Genomic DNA, 21,812 nt, shown 5'->3' with positions numbered 1-21,812 from the left:
TAAAAGGCGAGAAATTTTTTGTTTGTGAAGCTTACAAAAACAAGGCAAGGAGGGAGAGATAGAGAGAGAGGAAGAGAGGTTTCAACGTTCGCATCATACCCGTCGTTAAAAAAGCCGTTAACACGAAACCGAAAAAGAAACAAGTGGGGGTATCAGAGTCGGTGAGAAGATAGAGATGCGGCCGCCGAGAAAGAGGGAAGAGTCTCTATGACTCGCCTCCGGTGGATGCTGCCGCACCTTCACCTGCACCGCCCCTGAAGGAACCCCTTCCTCCTCGTCCGCCACGAGCGCCTCGCTCTCCACCTCGTCCACCCCGTGAAGAGCCGCCACGACCGCCGCGGCCACCGCGACCACCTTCGCTATCAGAGGCACCTCCACTTCGGTAGCCGCCGCCTTGAACACCGCCTCGGTTGCTGGCCTGCCAGTTGCCAGCGCCGTACCTGGGTTGGTTGCTGCCCGGACCGCGTTCGTTGTAGATCTTGACCGTCTTGTTCTCTGGTCCTCCTCTAGCATTCCTGACATCGTCCGCAACGCGGCGAAGAGCGCCATGCATATCTTGCGATGTGGGGAAGTGGGCGACAAAGAAATGCTTGATCTTTTCAATCCTCTCGATCTTTGACCGATCTTCCTCCGCCAGCAGGCTCTTGGCTTCCTCTTCGTCCTTGACACCAGCGATGAACAATCCCTTGCTCTCTTTCCTCTCGACGGGTTCTCTGGGTGCTGGCGATGCTGCTTTCTCTGGTGCCGAGGTGCCATTGGGCTTGGCTTCACTAGGAGCCGACTTCTCAGCTCCAGCGTTGGAGGCTCCGTTGTTGGCTGGGGGTTGTGGAGTGGCGGCTTTGATGGGCTCCTTGGGGGTAGCAGCGCGTACGGGCTGGGTGCCGCTGTTGGGCTTCTGCTGAGGAACAGGTGGGGTGGCGACCGCTGGGCGGGGTTGCTGAGGGGCGCTCGTGGGGGGACCACCTTGACGTCCAGGAACAGGGGATGGCTGAGCAGAGGGGCTGGGGTTTACAGCAGCCGGAGGGCCACTTGAAGTATTGGCGGCCGCAGGCTGAGTCTGGCCTGGCGCGACCTTGCCACCTCGGTGGGCAAAGTTGAAACCCTGAGCCCTCATCTCTGTACCAATCCTGCCATTGTCAATATCCAGGACAAGCCATCCATAGGCAGCATCCGCGAGGTTGAAGTTCCACATGTTCTTGAATGCACTCTCATCGATAACGCCGCTTTGGGGGCCTGGAGCAGGACCGCCAAAAGGATTACCGCCGTTAGCTACTGTGGGCATCTTGTTCACTATTTCAAGTGCCAGAGCGAGGAGGCGCTGCTGGGACTCGCTATCGGCGACAGCAGGCTCGACTTCAGTCTTGACTGTATCCCAAACATCATTGAACGAAGCTTTGGAAGCGGCGAGCTTTCCGCGGTAGTGGTCAAGGGTTGGGTTGACGCTAAACTCGTTATAGGAGCTGCCGTAGCGGAAATGCAGACCAGCAGAAATGGAGAAGTCGGCTTTCAATGTGACGGACAGCTGGTTGAGCAGACCTTCACGCGCGGGGGAAGCATGGGTGACGAATATGCGGGTTTCGGTCGGGTCGTATACGCGGTTGGCCGTGTCGACGAGCTCGCCCATTTGCAGCAGGGTGGTCCACATTGTACCCTGTCCACCTGCAATGGTAGTCCTGCCTTCGCCGTTGTCGAAGAGCTTGTGCATAACGACGGCACCGCCAAGACCGAGTAGTCGCAGCTTGACACCACCGACGTCGAGTAGCCGTGAATGCGCCTCGTCGATGATGTGCAGGTTGTCCACCTTGTACTCGCCCGACCGCAGCTTCTCAAGGACTTGGACATCCTCGCATGCTCCCCACACAGTGTATACAGGCACGTTTAGTGTGAAGGTCTTGTTTAAGAAGAGGGGCAATTCTGAGAGGGGCAGGTGTTCTCTTGCAAAGCGCTCCTTGATGGGAGGCTGGGGCGGTGCCGAGGCAATGGAGCGCTTGACCGTGTCTGATAGGAGCGGCGAGTACTGGGCTACGTGCTTGAGAGTCCTGGGCCAGTCAGTTCTGGACGAGGGTAATTGGATATGTGCGGGCACCTACTTCTCGGCAATGCGATCCAGCGAGCGGTCATCGTAGAAGCCGAAATCGCCAGTGTGGATGATGTAGTTTGCGCGGGCATCGGCGGCGAGCTGGTTCAGCGATTGCAGGTTTCCTTTACAGCGTCAGCGTATGCCATTGCACCCAGGACAGAGGTTGTGCCCACCTCGGACATCGGCAATGCAGAGAACTCGTACGCTTCCTTGCTGGATCACGCGGCCCTGGTTAGGAAGCAGCGGGACAGCTCCAGGCGCTGGGCCCGAGGGGACACCAGGAACGCCGCCGTTGGGAAGGTAATTGCCTGGGTAGGGGCGCGGCTGATTGGGAGCTTGCTGGACGAAGTCAGCATCGAAGTCACATGTGGCGGTATCAGCGCGGGAATGCCTGACGTACTGAAGCCATGGAGTCGGAGGCGGAGGGGTCAGGTAACGTGTCCGAGTGAGGTGTACAGACGTGGTGATGGGGGGAGGGCGCGGGCGGGGCGGGGTAGGGAATTACAATGTAGGGACTAAGAGAGAAGAATAGTAGAGAAGGCCTCCTCGTTTGTGATGGCAGCGGCGAGTTTGTGCTGGCCGCTGTTGCTCCTTCTGTTTTTGCTAACAGCTTTCCGCCGCACAGACCCCGGGTTAGCGCGTCCTATCACCTTGTCCTGCGCCTGGCTGGACCTCCCTGTGCCTTCGACCTTCTACCTTTTCTTTCGCATCCAGCTCTGCATACATTCTCTGTATCTATCTTTGCCTCATTTTCTGCTCTTTGCAATCCCATGCCCATTGGCCCGCCACAGCCTCAATCTGCTTGTCTCTTGTTCACTGAGCGCCGCCTCCCCCATTCCACTATGCTGCTCGTCATGGCTACGGCACGGCAGCCAGCCATTTCCACCCCCTCTCCCGATTGAGCACCAAAACTCCCCATATCAGCGCCACCGCACCGCCCATTCACCCTGTTTACACTACACGCCCCCTCAGCATACATGATTGATGTTGCTGCGGCTGAGGCGACTGCGCTCTGAGCTCCAGAGCTGAACTGTCTGTCTCTTCTAAAATTTGCTCGAGTGGCCGGTCAAAGCTTTGTCCAGCAATGACAGGCCTTTTGTGCTGCACAATGGAACACGCAACCAATTATGCTTTCTGCGCACGCACTTGGGCTGCATACTGCACGCAAGCAGCCTCCGGTGGAAGCCATAGCTCCTCCGGCCGCGCGCTGCCGTCATTGGCTACCAGCATGGCTTACCTAATTCGCTGGACCCTGAGACTAGCGTAAAAAAAGTTCCAATCCCCACCTCACAGAATGTGCGGCCCAGCGCTCTTCCTCCACAACTGTCAATATTGGTCTGCGCTGTTCTGCGAAAGACCACTCTAGGCCAGCTTTCTACATACTTACACTGTGAGAGCGCCGCCATGGACGAGCAGCAGTTTGTCCAGCTCCTCGAGGGCCTCCTGGAGCGTAAGTAGCCTTGCCCCGCCTGCCCATGGTTCTCGACTGATAATTTTCCAGCCAACACCGAGCGTGTCAAGGCCGCTACTTCCACCCTGAACAAGAGCTACTACAGCTCTCCTGCCTCTCTGAATGCTCTGCTTCAAATTCTCTGCGCCCACCCCAAGCCTGCGCTGCGCCAATTGGCTGCCGTAGAGGCGAGGAAGCTCGTGACAAAGCACTGGGCAAACCTCCCTGCTGAACAAAAGGCTTCCCTTCGCAACCAGATCTTCCAGTTCACACTCAACGAAGATGTCGCTCTCACCCGCCACTCTGCTGCTCGTGTCATTGCTGCTATCGCAGCCATAGACTTCGAAGATGGCGAGTGGGCTGACCTCCCCGGCTACCTCCAGCAAGCTGCTACCAGCGCCAACGTCCGACAACGTGAGGTTGGCACTTACATCATCTACACAACTCTCGAATCGGTTGGCGATTCCTTCCCCGCTAAGCCCGCCGATCTGTACAAGCTATTCAGCTCCACTATCCAAGACCCAGAGAGTGTCGAGGTCAGGATCAACACCATGCTTGGTCTCAGCCGTCTGGCCATGCTTTTGGAGCCCGATGAGGACCCCAAGGCCCTTGCTCTATTCCAGGCATCTATTCCCGCCATGGTCAACGTTCTCAAGGCTACCGTCGACGAGGGTGATGAGGACCGTGCTATGCAGGCATTCGAGGTCTTCCAGACCCTTCTCGGCTGCGAGTCTGCACTATTGGCAAAGCACTTTGGCGACCTTGTCAAATTCATGCTTGAGCTTGCCTCTAGCACAAATGTCGAGGACGACTACCGCTCCCAGGCTCTTGCCTTCCTCATGCAATGCGTTCGTTACAGGAGGCTCAAGATCCAGGGTCTCAGGATCGGAGAAGAGCTGACCCTCAAGGCTCTGCACATCGTCACTGAGCTGGGCGATCTGTCAAGTGAGGACGAAGACGTCACTCCTGCCCGCTCGGCTCTTGGCCTCCTCGATATCCTCGCTTCCAGCCTGCCTCCAAGCCAAGTAGTGATTCCTCTGCTTAAGAACCTTGGCCAATACTTCCAATCACAGAACCCTGACTATCGTCAAGCTGGTATTCTGGCTCTGGGTATGTGTGTCGAGGGTGCACCTGATTTCATTGCCACTCAGCTTCATGAGATCTTGCCCATGGTTCTTCACCTGCTTGAAGACCCTGAGCTCAAGGTCCGGGCTGCTGCTCTCAATGGTGTTGCGCGCTTGGCTGACGACCTTGCCGAGGATGTTGGCAAAGAACATGCCCGTCTCATCCCCGCCATGATCAAGAACTTTGACCTTGCCGCCAGTAACTTGCAGGGCACAGAAGATGACCGCAGCCTCTCAATTATCCGTGGTAGCTGTCACGCTATTGACTCCCTTATCGAGGGTCTGGAGCCTGAGGATGCTGCCACATACGTGCCTGAGTTGGTACCGCGTTTCAGCAAGCTTTTCCATCACGAGGACCTCAAGGTCAAGAGTGCTGCTATTGGTGCGGTCGGCTCCATCGCCTCTGCCGCTGAGAAGGCGTTCATTCCCTTCTTCGAACAAACCATGAACGAACTGTCGCCATACGTAAGAATCAAGAACAGCCAAGACGAGCTTGACCTTCGTGGCGTCACCTGCGATTCGATGGGCAAAATGGCCTCTGCAGTTGGCCCAGGGCCATTCGAGCCTTTTGTCCTGCCACTGATGGAGGCTTCTGAGGAGGCCTTACATCTCGACCACCCCCGCCTCAGGGAGACCAGCTACATCCTCTGGAGTACCATGGCCAAGGTCTACGAAGAACAATTTGCCAAATACCTCCCAGGCGCTGTCAAGGGACTCCAGGACTGCCTTGACCAAGAAGAGACTGGTCTCGATGTCGAGCTTGGGGAGGAGGCTGCCGACCTGGCCGGATCTGAAGTTGTCATTCAAGGTCGCAAGATCAAAGTTGCTGTACCCAGCGACGACGGTAGCGATCTCAACGAGGCTGCAATGGACGACGACGATTCCGATGACGACTGGGATGACCTTGAGGGTATCAGCGCCGTAGCCATGGAAAAGGAGATCGCTGCTGAAGTTTATGGCGACATCATCACTCACACTCGCCGTGAATATATCCCTTACATGGAGGCCACTGTCACCAAGCTGCTTGAGCTTGTGGACCACCCGTATGAAGGTATCCGCAAGGCTGCTCTTGGTACTTTGTGGCGAACATACGCCTGCCTCTTTGGCATGGCTGAGGGTGATGGTATGGCAAAGTGGAAGCCTGGTCTTCCTCTCGCTGTTGAACCGCCAGAGGAGCTCCGCAAGCTGGCTAACCTCGTTATGACTGCAACCATGACTGTCTGGCAAGACGAAATGGATCGGTATGTAATCTTCATTTCCTCAAACCTTTTTTGCAAAGATGACACACTATTCGTTAATCCCAGCTCACTCCGATGCACAAAGTGCACTTGAGGTGAAAGCGATTCTACTTCTGAGCAACTTTTACATCAACTGGTTCTTTTAGTATATATTCGAGAATATCGCTAACTCAACCCAGTGGCACAGTTACAGACATCAACCGTGATGTCGCAGCAACTCTAAAGCTGTGCGGACCTGCAGTGTTGCTCACCGAGAACGGCACAGTGGTACCTGACATGTGCCAGCATCTGCTTGCTGTCATTACCAAACGTCATCCTTGCCAGCAAGATCTCGGCGACGATGCTGATGAGGACATTCTTGACGAATCCTCCGAGTACGACTGGCTCGTCATCGAGACGGCGTTGGAGGCTGTCACATGCCTGTCCGTTGCCCTTGGCGCGCAGTTTGCCGAGCTCTGGAAGATGTTTGAGAAGCCCATTGTCAAGTATGCCAGCAGTCAAGATTCGACGGAGCGAAGCGCTGCCGTTGGTACTATTGCTGAATGCGTTGGTAACATGGGTGCTGCCTGCACACCCTATACCAGCGGCCTACTCAAGCTGCTTCTTCACCGCCTGTCGGATGAGGATCCTGAGACCAAGTCCAACGCTGTCTATGGAATGGGTCTGTTGTGCCAGATGACGACCAACGATGACGAGATTCTCAAGTCGTTGTCTAGCATCTTCTCCAAACTTGAGCCTCTGCTAGGCGCACAGGACCAGGCCCGTCTGCTCGATAATACGGCAGGCTGTGTTAGCCGGTTTATCAGCAAGCACCCCGGCAAGCTTCCCATTGCGGAGGTTCTTCCCCGGTTGGTGCAGCTTCTCCCCCTTCGCGAGGATTACGAGGAGAACAAGCCAGTATTCGGCATGATCGTCAAGCTGTACCAGCAAAACGAGCCCACTGTCCAGCAGCTCACTCCACAGTTGATGCCCATCTTTGAGAAGGTGCTCAGCCCTCCTGAGGAGCAGCTGGAGGACGAGACACGCTCGCAGCTTGTTGAGCTGGTGCAGTATCTGCGCAAGTAAAAAGTTTCGTGTTGAAAGAGGAGAAGGGATACCCGTCGAAAGACACCACTGATGAATTGGACATGGAACGGCATTCCAGGCCATGACACGATAGAACATGACACTATATAGTATGAATTTATATTAGATTGATTAAGTGCTTTTTCTTGCGCAAGTGTGCAAACAGTGTGTGATGTGAATGCAAAACCGGAAAAGCAAAGCAAAGCAAAGCAACATGTCACATGACGACGGGTTTAGCGTTGGTGGTGGCTGGCGCGCATGATCACGATTGCGGATCGCTCTTGTTCCTGGGCGGCGTTGCGCGTTCCAGCCAAGCGTCTGGGGCAGTGACGTTCATGACGCACCCCAGACAGTGTTTAGCTTCGCGTTCATGCCTCAGTGTACCATCATCTCCTCCCCCTCCCCAACAATAACCCGCCCACTATATTCTTCTCCAACATCTGCTGCACTTTTAGTACTGAATCAACTTGTTATCATCTGACTATCCGCTCGCTAGGTCGACAGAGCTCCGCATTACCGCCGCTCGCATCTTACCGGAGCCGAGGAGCTTCACAGAGCTGCATCTACATCCCCACCGCGCCTCACCCATATACAACCAAAGCCATCATCAGCTTGCACTTGTCTCACCGAGCTTGCGCATATATCACGACATTCAGCCGCGCTGCCGTCCTCAAAACACTTCGTCCATCTGGACCAAGGAGGCGCATAGGCGCGAAGCGTCATCATGAGGCAACGACACGCACCGGGATGGAAGACGATAACAGTCGGCCTGCTTTCTATCCTTGCTGGATCTGCTCTCGCCGGGCCAGACCTCACAACAAAACATGAGAAGGGAAGATGCGCAATGAGGGGGCAATGCGGAAAGCAGGGCTTCTTTGGCTCGGAACTGCCTTGCCCAGACAACGGCCCAGCAAAAACACCCGACGACGACGTGCGCAAGAAGCTTGTAGACATTTGTGGCACGCAGTGGTCCGACTCAGACATCTGCTGCGACGAAAATCAGCTTGACGCCCTCAAAACGAACCTCGACCGCGCTACCCCCATTATCAACGCCTGTCCTGCCTGCAAGGAAAACTTCTACAATATGTTCTGCACATTCACGTGTTCTCCTGACCAGTCAACCTTCGTCAATATTACCAGGACGGAGCCCAAGGGCGACAAATACTTAGTAACGGAATTGGACAACCTGATCGCAGACCAGTACGCGTCGACGTTTTACGACAGCTGCAAGGATGTCAAGTTTGGTGCGACAAATGGCAAGGCTATGGACTTCATCGGTGGTGGTGCAAAGAACTTTACCCAGTTTCTGAAATTTCTGGGCGACAAGAAGTTCCTAGGCTCGCCTTTCCAGATTAACTTCCCGCGACCATCTCAAGAGCTCTTCCCTGGCATGACCGCAATGAGCAAGCACGCCTATCCTTGTGACACCGAAGACGAGAAGTACCGTTGTGCCTGTCTGGACTGTGGCACATCTTGTACCGAGCTTCCGGCTGTACAAGAAGGAAAGCAATGCCACGTCGGCCTGCTTCCCTGCTTATCCTTTGCTGTCATCATCATCTACTCCTGCTTCATTGGACTCTTGTGCATCGCTGTGGCTGGCCATGTCGCATATCAGAAACATTCGAGACATAAGACTGAGCGAATGCGCCTTTTGCAAGACACGAGCCCCAGCGACGATGAAGACGAAGGCGATATAGTACACAATGTTGGTATGCTAGATCGCCCGACCAAGCACTATTTTGTCAACACCTGGTGCGATCGCATGTTTAGCCGTCTTGGATACATTTGCGCTCGTTTCCCAGCCATCACCATCATTACCAGCATCATAGTCGTAATCCTAATGAGCTTGGGCTGGCTGCAGTTCCAAATTGAGACAGATCCTGTAAATCTATGGGTCTCACCAGATTCCGCTGCTGCTCAAGAAAAGGCCTTCTTCGACGAGAAATTTGGACCTTTCTTCCGCGCTGAGCAAGCCTTCCTCGTCAACGACACACTCGGCAGTCCAGGTCCCGTTCTCAGCTATGAAACACTTGATTGGTGGTTCGGTGTTGAGAACCAGATCCAGCGTCTCAAGTCTGCCGAGCGCGGTGTTACTCTAGATGACATTTGCTTCAAGCCAACAGGAGATGAGTGTGTTGTTCAGTCCGTTACCGGTTACTTCCAAGGTGATTTCGCCAACGTTGTACCCAGCAGTTGGAAGGATGATTTGCTACAGTGTGTCGACAACCCATCTCAGTGTCTCCCCACTTTCCAGCAACCGCTCGATTCGCATCTCCTCTTCGGCGGTGTTGAGGAGAGCGTTCTTGATGCCAAGGCACTTGTGGTGACTTGGGTTGTACAGAATCATCCAAAGGGTACCCCGGAGGAGCAACGTGCAATGGACTTTGAGAACGAAATGAAGAATTACCTCAAATTCGTATCCGATGAGGCCAATAAGAGAGGCCTTCGCCTAAGCTTCAATACTGAAGTCAGTCTCGAGCAAGAGCTCAACAAGAGCACCAACACAGACGCTAAGATCGTGGTGATCAGCTACATCATCATGTTTTTGTACGCATCATTGGCGCTCGGCTCAACTACACTCACTGTTCAGTCTGTCCTCCGCAACCCCGCCAACGCTCTAGTACAGTCCAAGTTCATGCTGGGCATAGTGGGTATTCTGATTGTACTCATGTCTGTTTCTGCCTCAGTTGGTCTTTTCTCTGCAGCTGGCATCAAGGTTACCTTGATTATAGCAGAGGTCATTCCGTTTCTCGTCTTGGCCGTTGGTGTGGACAACATCTTCCTTATTGTGCACGAATTTGAACGCATTAACATCAGCCACCCGGAAGGAACCGTTCCAGAACGCGTTTCTCGAGCTCTCGGACGCATGGGCCCCTCAATCTTGCTTTCTGCTCTTACCGAGACGACTGCATTCGCTCTAGGATGTGCTGTTGGTATGCCTGCTGTCCGCAACTTTGCCGCATATGCCGCAGGAGCTGTCTTTATCAACGCCATTCTCCAGGTTACCATGTTCATTGCCGTTCTTTCCCTCAACCAGGAACGTGTCGAATCAAACCGTGCGGATTGCTTCCCATGCGTTCGCGTTAAGCGCGCCGATCCAGTCGGTATGGGTTTTGCAGTGGGAGAGGAAGGTGCACTACAACGCTTCATCCGTAAGACGTATGCTCCAGCAATTCTGGGTAAGAAGGCCAAAATTGGCATTCTCGCGCTATTTTTCGGAATCTTCACAGCAGGCCTCGCTCTGTTCCCCCAAGTCGAGCTTGGTCTGGACCAACGTATCGCTATTCCAAGCGATTCTTACCTAATCCCATTCTTCAACGACCTTTACGACTACCTTGATGTTGGTCCTCCAGTTTATTTTGTCACGAAGGAGCTCAACGTTACTGAGCGCAAGCCGCAAAAAGAGCTTTGTGGACGATTCTCCGCGTGCGACAGAAACAGTCTGGCAAACATCATCGAGGCAGAGCGTAAGCGCCCCGAAGTTTCGTATCTTTCAGCCTCTGCTGCAAACTGGCTTGACGATTTCTTCCTGTGGCTGAATCCTGAAAACGAGAAGTGCTGTGTGGAGAAGGGCAAGCCCTGTTTCCAAGGTCGCCAGCCGCCCTGGAATATGACTCTTTACGGTATGCCTGAGGGCGAGGAGTTTATCAAGTACTTGGAAAAGTGGATCGAGGCTCCAACCACTGAAGATTGTCCTATCGGCGGAAAAGCCGCGTACTCGGACGCTCTAGTGATTGATTCCAAGCACTTAACCATTCCCGCTTCTCATTTCCGTACTTCGCATACCCCGCTGCGTTCGCAGAAAGACTTCATCTCTGCATACACAGCAGCGCGCCGCATATCCAAAGAGATATCAAAGGACATCGAAGCCGAGGTATTCCCATACTCAAAGTTTTACATCTTCTTCGATCAGTACGTATCTATTGTTCGCCTGGCTGGTGCTCTGATTGGATCTGCTCTAGCGGCAGTACTTGTCATCACGACCATCATGCTTGGTTCCATCGTCACTGCATTGGTTGTGACACTGGTTGTTGGTATGACGGTCTCCGCCATCATCGGGTCCATGGCTATCCTTGGTGTTTCGCTCAATGCCGTCTCATTGGTCAACCTCATCATCTGTGTGGGTATCAGCGTCGAGTTCACGGCACACATTGCTCGAGCATTCACCTTCCCAAGTCGTGCGACTATGGAGCGAGCACCGAGACACCGCTTCCGGGGCCGTGACGCCCGCGCATGGACAGCCATGGTCAATGTAGCGAGCAGTGTGGTCAGTGGAATTACCATCACGAAGATTCTAGGAGTAGGAGTATTGGCTTTCACCCGGAGTAAGGTATGTTCTATCCGTTTTATCTCTCCTATATCAGTATTCTGTACGCCTGAACTGACATGATTTGCTAGATCTTCGAAATCTACTACTTCCGGGTATGGGTCGCTCTCGTGCTTTGGGCCTCGACTCACGCTCTTGTTTTACTTCCTGTTCTTCTTTCAATTGTAGGAGGCAAGGGCTACGTCGATCCTGAATCTGAAGGCGGACTTGAGCAAGACCTCCGACGCCGGCAGTACCCTGCACTACTGGCCGAAGACGAAGAATACGACAGCGATGACTAGGAGTCTGTCCCGTACCGGGCCATCGGTCGAACTGGGATTAGGATCAAAGATCTAGTCAGCAAGAAATGTAAACTTACTTATCTGCGTCTACTGGAGTTATGGATGGGTTTTGGCGAAGGATTTTGGCTGTGTTTAGGCGGGGTTCGAGACGATCACAAGCAAAGGGTCAGAGCACCCTCACTGACAGTGTCTGATGCAGCAGATCTCCCAGCTCCAGCTCCACAATTTCCAGCTACATTCGTGTCTGCTGCTGTTGCATCTGCATTTGGGACGGTTGCCGACTCAACTCTTTCATCTTATACCAGGACCGTGTCGACAACGGCTCGCGCAGGTCTTCATTCTTTTCCAAGTATAGAAGAAATGGAGTCGTTTAGTTTGTTGGGACGAGGTGGTTCCCCTAGCCTTGGCTCTAATCGTGACAACAACGATGACTTGTATGAGCTTTGAATGAGCAGCTTGTTGTATTCTACTACATGACCTGTAGTTGTATCACCAGATAATAGCGTATTGTAGTCTGTGTGATAAAGGCAGAAGAATCAGTTGCTTATGCAATATCACATGCAGCTTCCAAGATAGAACCGTGATGGAAGCGCGTTCAATCAAAGAATGCACCCCAACTCCAATTCGATTAGGCTCCCGTCAAATTTATCCGGTGTGGCTGGCGAGTGCAACAGGTGTTTTGACGAAATTGCTGGGAATGGCCATGAGGTTTCGTGTTCGCCGGCATTGTTCCACCAATCTCAAGAACGCATCTCGCTAGCTACATGGCCCGCAAAGAAATGACGCCTTCTCAGATTCAGCATCTAGCCATGCCACGCAGTCTAAGCACCACATGATGCAAGCTTGAGTGGATCTCGGAGGAAGCCTACGTGCGGAGAGACTGCTAGACTTGGATATGCCGCCGGCCTGAGGCTCGGTGACGTCTCCGACCCCTCCACCCCACCTCCGACAACTTTTCCCCCAGACTTACCCTTTAATAGCTCCCAACACCCGCACTCTAGGTCGTCACAGACTCTTTTACTTTTTCTTTCCAAGATACCCCATTCAAATTAATTGCAAACATGTCTCTTGGAAGGAAGGTTACCCTCAACACTGGCGCTACCATCCCGTAAGTACCTCAATAACACACTACGTACATATGATGACATTTACTGATTGCCTTTTTGCTCAGACAATTGGGCTTTGGTACGTGGCAAGCTGAGCCTGGTCAGGTTGGCGCTGCCGTTCTTGAAGCCCTCAAGGTTGGCTACCGTCACCTGGATCTCGCCAAGGTCTATGGCAACCAAAAGGAGATTGCGGAAGCCCTCAAGAAGGCTTTTGGTGGTGAGGTCCCTGGCCTCAAGCGCGAGGACGTCTTCATCACATCGAAGCTATGGAACTCCCAGCACCGTCCCCAGGACGTACCAGCTGCTCTCGACGACTGCCTAGCTGAGCTCGGCCTTGACTACCTCGACCTCTACCTTGTCCACTTCCCCGTTTCCTTTGACGAGAGGTCCGATGTTCACAGCAACCTCTTCCCCTTGGAGGGCGAGGACGTCAAGATGCTGGATGAAATCTCAATTGTCGATACATGGAAGGCCATGACACAGCTGCCTAAGGAGAAGGCCCGCGCTGTCGGTGTCTCCAACCACACCAAGGAGCACCTCCAGGCTTTGATTGACGGTACTGGTGTAACACCCGCTGCCAACCAGATCGAGCGCCACCCTCGCCTTCTCCAGCCAGAACTCATCCAGTACTGCAAGGAGAAAAACATTCACGTCACCGAGTACTCGGTAAGAAATGGTTTTCCTCCAGCTTATCGTTCGAATAGCACTGACCCCACTTCTAGGCATTCGGTAACAACATGCTCGGTGTTCCTCTTCTCGTTCAGCACGATACCATCAAGGAAGTTGCTAGCCGAATTGGCGCTACTCCCGCACAAGTTATTCTCGCCTGGGCTCAAGTGGGCGGTCACTCTGTCATTCCCAAGTCGGTTACCGCCTCGCGCATCCAAGAAAACTTCAAGGAGGTTGAGCTGTCTGAGGAGGATTTCCAGAAGGTCGAGGAGATTGGAAAGAAGGAGCGAAGGCGATTCAACATTCCTTACATTGCCAACAAGCCCAGGTGGCCCGTTAACATCTTCGACGAGCCTGAAGAGAAGGAGGCTCCACACAAGGTCATTGTTTAGATGTCTGAGCATACGAAACAAAATATAATGATTTCTTAATGGTGTAAACATACAATGTTTTATTGTGCGAAGTAATTCTACCTTGCGCGTCGACTAATCCTATATGTATTCGTCCGACAAGCTACCAGTAAGTTTCCAAGACGCTCGAGGTGCATATAACTCGATTCCGATATGATAACCAAGACTAGGGATTGTTGTAGCACTGGCATATATTCTCTGAACGTGAAGGCTGATATCACCTAGCACCAAGGCAAAGGTGTAGCTAACGGATTGAAGTGCATCGCAGTGTACTTATCATTGTTGGGCATAACTGCGTTAACGTCATGTCTTGCTTTATTCACTGCTCAAGTTGCTTGGAGTGGTATTCATACATCTTGAATGACTCGAGTGCACGTGTTCTCACAGCGTACCTTGGGAGGGCTTCACCTTGGCGCCTCTTGAATGATCTCATATTACCCGTGGTGAGTGCACCTTCCTGTCAGTGCAAACGCACCAATGAGGCAAATAACATTACATTTGTATTGGAATTTCCCTTTCCCTCATGCTTGGCGAGCAAGTGAGGGCTGATTGCATGTGATTAATTCCGCTTCACCTCCGCCTTGGGTAGACAAAGACTTTTGAAACCAAGACTGCCTCCGATCACCTTTCACTCACACTTGTATCTCTTACTTGGATAGAAGTTAGTTCATCTGCGTATTTCTCCCATACACCCGCCACACAACCAAATCCAACCACTCAACCACTGCCATGACTTTACACGCTGGCACCAGAGTGCCAAATGACCGCCTCATCTTCGTTAAGAACGTCCCCAGCTACGTCGCCGACGATCAAGTTACTGATTTGTTTTCCCCATACCGCCCTGTAAGTTACAAAAACATCTACAAGGGGAGCAATATCACAACAATCGTCGTTGGCTTCCGGAGCACGAGCGACGCAGCGCGTGCCCAACGTGAGACAGATGGGAGCTGTCTAGGCAACGCCGTCATTAAGGTGGAAATGTATGAGCAGCGGCGTTCAATCCGCTATATCAGAGATCACGGATACGACAGCAGCGTACCATGGGAGGTTGGGGAGCAGGAGGAGGGATACTCCTACGAAGACGAGCAGCCTGACGAGGAAGTTCCGTCAAAGGAAGTCACCGCACACTTCTCGCCGTTGTACCCGGCTCCAGTCAAACTGTCTAGTACAGCTGCACAGGGTACCACATGGGCGCACATCGCAAGTAGCCATTACACCCAAGCAGTCACTAAGGAACCCGCCATCACCAAAGCAGACTCGGCGCCGAGTCCCGCTTCAACGCCCATTGCGACGCCGCAGATCACGACCGCCATCCCCGTCAAGCCGATTGAGCCAGAAGCTCAAGTCTCCGCACCACCGTCCCCGGTAGTAGCGGTCTCGCCCAGCGACACTACCACTATCGCGATATCTGAACCATCTGTCCGTGACGAATCGTCCGGTGACGGAGCCCACGGACCAGAAACAGAACATCAGATTATGAGGTGGAGCGGGATTATGAAATGGGCGCAGGACAGTGGTGGCGATGGTATCCAAGAGATGCAGTCTAGGCCGTATGTGCCACTTGATACAGCGGTACGTATTCGACAAGTCCATTGTCGTGATTGTGCTTTTTGCAAGTCGATGGAGAGGGTGCGCAAGGAGAATGAGTAATAATGGGTGGGATTATATATGGGTGGGGGCAGATTGGAGGGCGGGGAGTTTCTTATGTGAGGCATACATGGTAAGTACAAGACGGAGGTGATGAGTGGAGACATGTTGCTTAACAATATTTCAGCTTGTGAATAATGGACGGAGGAGAGATGGATGGGGATAGAGAGGGTGTATTGGTGCTTTGAAACACACACGGCAATTCGGACACTAAAAAGTTGGGCGTCAGCGGTGAGCGGCATTAACGGGGATCAAGTTGTAGAGCCGGGTTGCGATCAGAAGAGGCCGCCCAAGGTTAGTTGTAAAAGGGCGTGTTCCAGATGTGATCACGGGTACATAGTTGCTCACACGGGTCATGTGGTGATGATGGGAATTGAAATTTAGATATCCAACCAATGCACTTGGCAAACCAACGGCTCTACCGGATAGCGTCCAATCCGGGGCGTGATGAAAGAATCATTACTTTAGGCGTGCTCCAGTCAAATCAACGCCCCTCAGCTAGGCCCTTCGCATCAACGCATCATGGCCAAACAGCAAGCGACTGGCTCGCAACCTTTTCCGCTAGCTGCCGCGCGAGCCCTCAACGCCCTCAGCATCAACTAAAATTCCAGATGCAGCATTGTACGCGTACATTGGGACACCACAAAGACGGCCTCTTCAGCCGTATCCGCACATCAGATTGCGAAACCCCATTTATACCAGCCAATCAGCCACCGTGTTTCCCTTACCGTTTCGCATAGTCTGCTGCTCTAACCCCACCACCGCACCGCCCGCATGGCCCACCCCCCGCCTCCCTCCCCCTCGCCACCCTAATCAATTAATTCGCACGGGACCCTAGATAAGCCTGCCCTCCCCGAAAGAAAATAAAAACAAATCGGAAAAGGGACAAGAGAAAAGTCCCTGCATAAACCTCTTTTTTTGATCTTTTCCCGTAGATTCCTGCAGCTACGGTTACGTACGCATACGTTTACTACTCCAAACATACATCTACTATAACGAATCTTTCGGAGCTAGAACTACCGTTTCATCGCGCACCGCCGCACCCGCACCCGAACCAATCTTTGACCTACTACATACATTACTTTCCCCACCACCACCGCCGCCGCCGCAGCCACACAAAGAACCACAAACAACAAATAACACAACGCATACATAACACATAGACACACACACACATATATTCACCTATCCACATCTCTCTCAAGAACAATGCCCCGCTTCCTCAAACGCATCTTCCCAGACCACCTCTTCCGCCGCGACCCCACCACCCACACAGCAGACGTCTCGCACCTCCAGCGCTCGCGCCGCGTGCTGGTGCGGCCCTCGACAAATGCGCTATACGAGTCTTCTGCGTCCAACTGGCGCTTAGGCGGTGTTTTTTACGAGGGAGAAGGGGAGACGGGGAGGGAGGAAAGGCGCGCGTTGAGGGATGGGGCGAGTGTTGCTGAGAGTGAGGCTGTTGGGGTGCATGAGGGGATGGGAAGTGGCGAGGTGCATGGGCGTAAAGAGAGTAGGTCGAGGAGGAGGTTGAGTAAGAGGCATAGGATGCCTGTTTGAAAGTGAGAGGTCTTTCAAGGTATGTGTGTGTGTTTGGGTGTGGGAGGATGTACTGACGGGGTATAGGTGGTTGTGAGATTGAAAGGCCATAGGCGTTACGCTAGGTGCTGGAAAGGGGGGGGGAGTACGGCGCTTTGGGATTTTCAACCGTTGAAAATGCGCTATAGAGGTTGACGAGCGGCAATAACTGCCATCTCGCAGCGCAGTGGCCGAGGGCGCAAAGGCTGCATTGCTGAGGTGCAAGAAAGCGCGGAGTTACTGTATCGTGACCCATGGCCCGATCACGGGATCAGCGCTCGGCCTCGATGCAAGTTTGTTGCCGTGAACTCGTAACAAACGTCTCTTCGGGGACGAGAGCGGAACATGGCGGAAATTGAGCCGCCTTGTAGGGTTCTCGACCCCCTTCCCTCTCTCGCTTAGGTTTGGCTGGTTAGCTGGCGTGGGTGGGTAGTGGAGATGGGTATCGTGCTTGTACGAGGACGTCTCGTGTAGTTAGGGTTTGAATATAGAAACGTTTTGAGATTGTATTTTTTCTTCTTTTTTTTATGCAACTAACCTGGTTAGCGTACATGTGAGACTCGCGGATATACATTGTGTGAATTGCTGATTGTTGGGCTGTGACATTGTGCGAGTTGTGAAAGCTTTTGACTGGTTAATCAATTTCCTGGATCTAACTGTTCTTATTTTTATTTTTATTTTGGTAGAAGGGATGAATTGCGAATATGTGAGTGGGAAATATTGGATCTGATATCCGGTTAAGCTTGCCAACATGATTGGTAAAAGGTTAAGCGACGGATGCTCGTCTCAGCCTGTAGGATGGATACGTCTGGATTTGACAGTTGATATTGGGCGCATTCATATTGTATCGCCTACTTCAGGCTGCTACTCTTCACACCCAAAAAATACGATTCAGATCCGTGTGCACTCGTGGTATTATCATGACTTGACTTACCTTTTCATGTATTCAATTTTACTGGTATCGATTGTCGTATCTGGGCGACTCGAGGCCGCAATAAGTAACGGAAGCTTAGTATGTGGATCTTAAATTCCAGATAGTGGGGGCCCGACATAGCGGTATGTTATCATGGACTTTTGGCGAGTGAATTTGATCGAACAGTAATGTCTTAAGAGTATATGTAAATTCCAAAACGTATATTTACCTAAGTCTGGATGGCTGAGAATCAAATTAACAGTAGGTATTCTGAGGCGAATGATATGCTAGACGGAGGAAATTGAAAAGGGAGGTTGATGCGAATGAGGCGCCTTGATGTAATAGCTGCGTGGGTATTGAAGCGTCAATAGAGTTGGTTGATGAGAGGTTGGAAAACGAAGAACTCTCTAATTGGCTAGATTGGTGCTTGGAAAGGGTCTACTGCTTACGATATTCTCTGCACAACTCGTTCAACTTCGGTATGAGCAAAACTGCTGAATGGAGCTTAGGGTGGATGTATTTGACGTCTTTGCTCATATGCTTCTAGTACCTCTTTATGCGATAATACGATGAACCATGGTAAACAAAACCATCTAGAGAAGCTATCGGTAGGCAAATATGTGGTTCGAAGAATGATTCCCCGAAGAAAAAACAAGTGGCTTAGACTGTAGCCTCTTCGCTACTATGCTAGATGTCCTATCCTACGAAGAACTTAATCCTAGGCCTATGTGCTCTTGCAGGCCCTGTATACTGGCCCAGACATTAGGATGATCGAGTTTCATTCTAAGGATCGTTGTACCGGCGATATAGTCATTCTTGATTGATGGATGAAGATTCCATACGTTCAAAACTATTTCCTTTCATCAACACTGCGTTCCTTATCCTCAAATATTCTCATAGAGGAAAATAGTGATGATGACTCGAAGCTGTTTTCCCAGGGGTATCTGGGTCCCAGTTGATCGCAGTGTATAATGGAAGTTCTGTAGATCTCATCACACAGTCGACGCTGCTTATATGGCTTCCTTTGGTGTTATCCAATGAGGAGTCTATATTGCCCACGGTGCTGTATGAATAACCTGAATATGGTCCTTTACCATATGCACACTGATGAGTTCATTCTGGGCATAGCCGAGGATAGGGAGAATAATGAGAGCGACCAGCAACATGTTACTGCAGGGGTTGATTGTTGAAATGTTCTTAGAAGATTGAAGACTGGGTTTGAAGATATGTTTCTTTTTTTCAGGAGTGTATCCACCGTACATTTATACTGTTAGCATCACTATCATCTCTTGTATGTAATCGGTACGAGAGTCTGACGTTTCGAATCTGCTGAATGTTGAGCTTGATTCAAATTTACACGACGGCTCGCTGCGAGTTGACATCTTCATATGCAGATGCCATAGTGGTAATGCACCTGCTCTATGGATTGTTGTTGGATAAGAGCCACCTATCTCTTGTTCCTTGAGTTACGGAAACAGAAGAGTAACCTCAAAAGCAGTGTAAAACGAAGCCGACAGTCCTCAAGTTTTGACAGTGAGCAATGGCTCGGTTCGTTGCTAGGACTATATCGAAGTGTTGCATCTAAGTAAAATATCCAAGATGGTCAGAAATATGACATAAAGCCTAAATCTAGTTGATTGGCACCGATACGATGCGGAAGGGTTGTTTGCGGAGAAGGTAGACCAATGAAATCGAGCCTCAGAAATAACCGGCTGTATGCATATGCATACCTTTTGTATGTCCCTAATTGTGGAGTTGGAGGGTACCTCCAACTTCAGTCTGATTTGTCCATAAGAAATTCGATTCTCGTGAGTACACCTGGCAGAAGATTAAAGGGGCTGATAGTGACGATTGTTCTCGCATAGCGTCCTGTTGCGAGCACTGAACTTCGATCCCGTGCGGACGATAGTGAGAGCCGCCAGCCGATCTCGACGGATGTGAACGACCTATTCCCCAAATCGGGTTTTAGCGCGGAGAACCAAACTCGAGATTTGAAAATGAGAAGCTCATAGTATCGCCGGTCGGATCGAAACTGTGTGTTGATTAAGGGCACACGTGCCGGACCTCAGGTGTTAGCCTCACAGCAGTGCTGTTCATACACTTTGAGGATGGAAGCCTTGGGGTCAGTACGCATGATGTCGGGGTCTGATGTACGTATCCTTCGGGGCGGATCATAAATATTCCCTCGGCATCGAGTCATGGGTAGCGATTCGATTAAGTGTCCGTGTACGTTGTGATATTCGGCTTTTGCAATCCAAAGAGAGCCGAGGTACGTAGATCCCTTTCTCGAACTTAACCTGCATCCTTAGTCATCTGTACCAGTGCAATGATCTGCCGGCCATGGTTTCTCCCGGTGGATAAGTGCCCTATTACGATGTCTTGAAGCAACGTGTGGTTCCGCCAGTTGGATATCGTAGATCAGAAAAACCCAGTAGCCGAACGTAACAGTCCTTTAATCAAGACCAGGGACAATTGCAAGGTTGCGACAATTGATCAATAGACGGTATGTTTGTTCAGTCACCCGTTCGAACATGTATATCCATAATTGTGTCATCCGCTACTGATATACTCATAGAGACCATTCGGAAACGGATGTAACCTAGAGACTTCATCGACGATTTGATCTCAGGGCGGGATCGTACATTTCAACATACCGCACGAGCTGGGTCGATATAAGTAAAGACTTTGGTTTTTGACCCGTCACGCGGTCAATTTGCGCAGATACCATGTCCATGCGAGCATTGGGCGGCGGGAGTCTGGGCTTTGCAGTAGCCTGTTATACGACAGTATATATAGCGCCAAAAAACAAAAAAACAAAACGGCTGGTGCTATTGAAATCTCCAAGACATGGGATGGTGGTTGGGGAAGGCTGGTTCGGATAAGATTGCCAAACGCAGAGGGGAAACCTTACCCAACGTACATGTGTATGTGCATACACTACGCCCCCACAATAGAAAGAGAAATTTCCTGATAGGCACATACGCGAGCAATCCTCGTCAGTTTTTCCTGCGCCCATGTTCTCTGTTCGCAGAGTGGTCGTGGGACCCCTGCACAATGCTCGAACAAAACACCTTGGCGCTGGAACATATCAGATCTGCTATCGCGGCAGTTATTCGCAAGATAACGACTGCTAAAACCCTCATTGGGGCAGAAGATATCACTTGAATGACATGTATCCCATGTGTAATATCTGCCCGAGCATGCTGGTCGCCATAAGAGCAATTGAGGTTCGTCAAGATAACGTTGGGGCTGCTATAAGAGACCTAGTTACGGTCCACTTGGTCATTGACACAATAACGTTTTGGTAATACTAGGATCCACTGAACACTGAAAGTTTCTTTTCATGCAAAAGATTCTTTTCGCTGGCCCAGTTTTCACCTCCGGTAGCAAAGCAAGTACCATGATCAGCCGGTCGTAGAGCTTCAATGGGGAAACATCCAGAATACTGTACCCAAGACGCGTATACTCGGGATGTTGGTGCCGAAGTGACATTCCGCGTACGTCTTGTTTGTATATTAGTAGCATCAATCCGACCAATTGGACATGTTTAGTTTGCTACGACATACGATACTAGGCCACCCTTGCCGGCAAGCCTCGCCGCTATCTTCCGACAAACTCACGGCTGGCAATGGCTTTTATGGTCCGGTAAGGACAGTGATTCTGCGCAAGTGTCATCATGCTTGTGGCCGGTTCTCGGGCTAGAGGCTTCCGCTCTTGTCTCGCTTAAGAATGTTCGACATGCAAGCTAATGACGCACGTAGCTGCATCCGCGAGTGTCCTAAGTGCGGACTTTGTTCCGAGCTAACGTGTCTGTGCACCTCGTGCACGGATTCATCTCGTGCACGCTGAACACCATCTCAGCGATCTCAAAAATGAGGCTTTACAACGCCACATAATAGCTTAATATTTATAAAAACGTAATGTTAT

General features: G+C 51.6%; 7 protein-coding genes across 7 annotated transcripts; 5 read left to right on the top strand and 2 right to left on the bottom strand.

Moving 5' to 3' along the window:
• Nucleotides 1-205: 205 nt before the first annotated feature.
• COCMIDRAFT_2557 (uncharacterized protein) lies at nucleotides 206-2,489 on the bottom strand (the record flags this gene model as incomplete). Its single annotated transcript, XM_007686707.1, has 4 exons — nucleotides 206-2,039; nucleotides 2,091-2,202; nucleotides 2,254-2,419; nucleotides 2,481-2,489. 4 exons carry the CDS (start codon nucleotides 2,487-2,489, stop codon nucleotides 206-208), a joined length of 2,121 nt encoding a protein of 706 aa, XP_007684897.1.
• Nucleotides 2,490-3,484: 995 nt separating this feature from the next.
• COCMIDRAFT_23666 (uncharacterized protein) lies at nucleotides 3,485-6,957 on the top strand (the record flags this gene model as incomplete). Its single annotated transcript, XM_007686722.1, has 3 exons — nucleotides 3,485-3,530; nucleotides 3,582-5,895; nucleotides 6,072-6,957. 3 exons carry the CDS (start codon nucleotides 3,485-3,487, stop codon nucleotides 6,955-6,957), a joined length of 3,246 nt encoding a protein of 1,081 aa, XP_007684912.1.
• Nucleotides 6,958-7,681: 724 nt separating this feature from the next.
• Nucleotides 7,682-11,565, top strand: COCMIDRAFT_2555 (uncharacterized protein; the record flags this gene model as incomplete). The annotated part of the gene is made up of 2 exons (XM_007686706.1): nucleotides 7,682-11,287; nucleotides 11,356-11,565. 2 exons carry the CDS (start codon nucleotides 7,682-7,684, stop codon nucleotides 11,563-11,565), a joined length of 3,816 nt encoding a protein of 1,271 aa, XP_007684896.1.
• A 1,061-nt stretch (nucleotides 11,566-12,626) lies between these two features.
• Nucleotides 12,627-13,732, top strand: COCMIDRAFT_86997 (uncharacterized protein; the record flags this gene model as incomplete). Its single annotated transcript, XM_007686758.1, has 3 exons — nucleotides 12,627-12,673; nucleotides 12,737-13,337; nucleotides 13,394-13,732. The coding sequence occupies 3 exons, from the start codon at nucleotides 12,627-12,629 to the stop codon at nucleotides 13,730-13,732; spliced, it is 987 nt and encodes a 328-aa protein (XP_007684948.1).
• A 747-nt stretch (nucleotides 13,733-14,479) lies between these two features.
• COCMIDRAFT_33971 (uncharacterized protein) lies at nucleotides 14,480-15,400 on the top strand (the record flags this gene model as incomplete). Its single annotated transcript, XM_007686734.1, has 1 exon — nucleotides 14,480-15,400. One exon carries the CDS (start codon nucleotides 14,480-14,482, stop codon nucleotides 15,398-15,400), a length of 921 nt encoding a protein of 306 aa, XP_007684924.1.
• Nucleotides 15,401-16,606: 1,206 nt separating this feature from the next.
• On the top strand, nucleotides 16,607-16,954 carry COCMIDRAFT_23662 (uncharacterized protein; the record flags this gene model as incomplete). Its single annotated transcript, XM_007686721.1, has 1 exon — nucleotides 16,607-16,954. The coding sequence occupies one exon, from the start codon at nucleotides 16,607-16,609 to the stop codon at nucleotides 16,952-16,954; it is 348 nt and encodes a 115-aa protein (XP_007684911.1).
• Nucleotides 16,955-20,190: 3,236 nt separating this feature from the next.
• Nucleotides 20,191-21,377, bottom strand: COCMIDRAFT_33969 (uncharacterized protein; the record flags this gene model as incomplete). Its single annotated transcript, XM_007686733.1, has 4 exons — nucleotides 20,191-20,335; nucleotides 20,540-20,658; nucleotides 20,957-21,148; nucleotides 21,264-21,377. The coding sequence occupies 4 exons, from the start codon at nucleotides 21,375-21,377 to the stop codon at nucleotides 20,191-20,193; spliced, it is 570 nt and encodes a 189-aa protein (XP_007684923.1).
• Nucleotides 21,378-21,812: the final 435 nt, after the last annotated feature.

This window comes from Bipolaris oryzae (genome assembly GCF_000523455.1).
Source record: "Bipolaris oryzae ATCC 44560 unplaced genomic scaffold scaffold_22, whole genome shotgun sequence".
Taxonomy (NCBI): domain Eukaryota; kingdom Fungi; phylum Ascomycota; class Dothideomycetes; order Pleosporales; family Pleosporaceae; genus Bipolaris; species Bipolaris oryzae.
The sequence above is the reverse complement of the archived record's forward strand: the minus strand, read 5'-3'. Positions and strand labels throughout refer to the sequence as shown.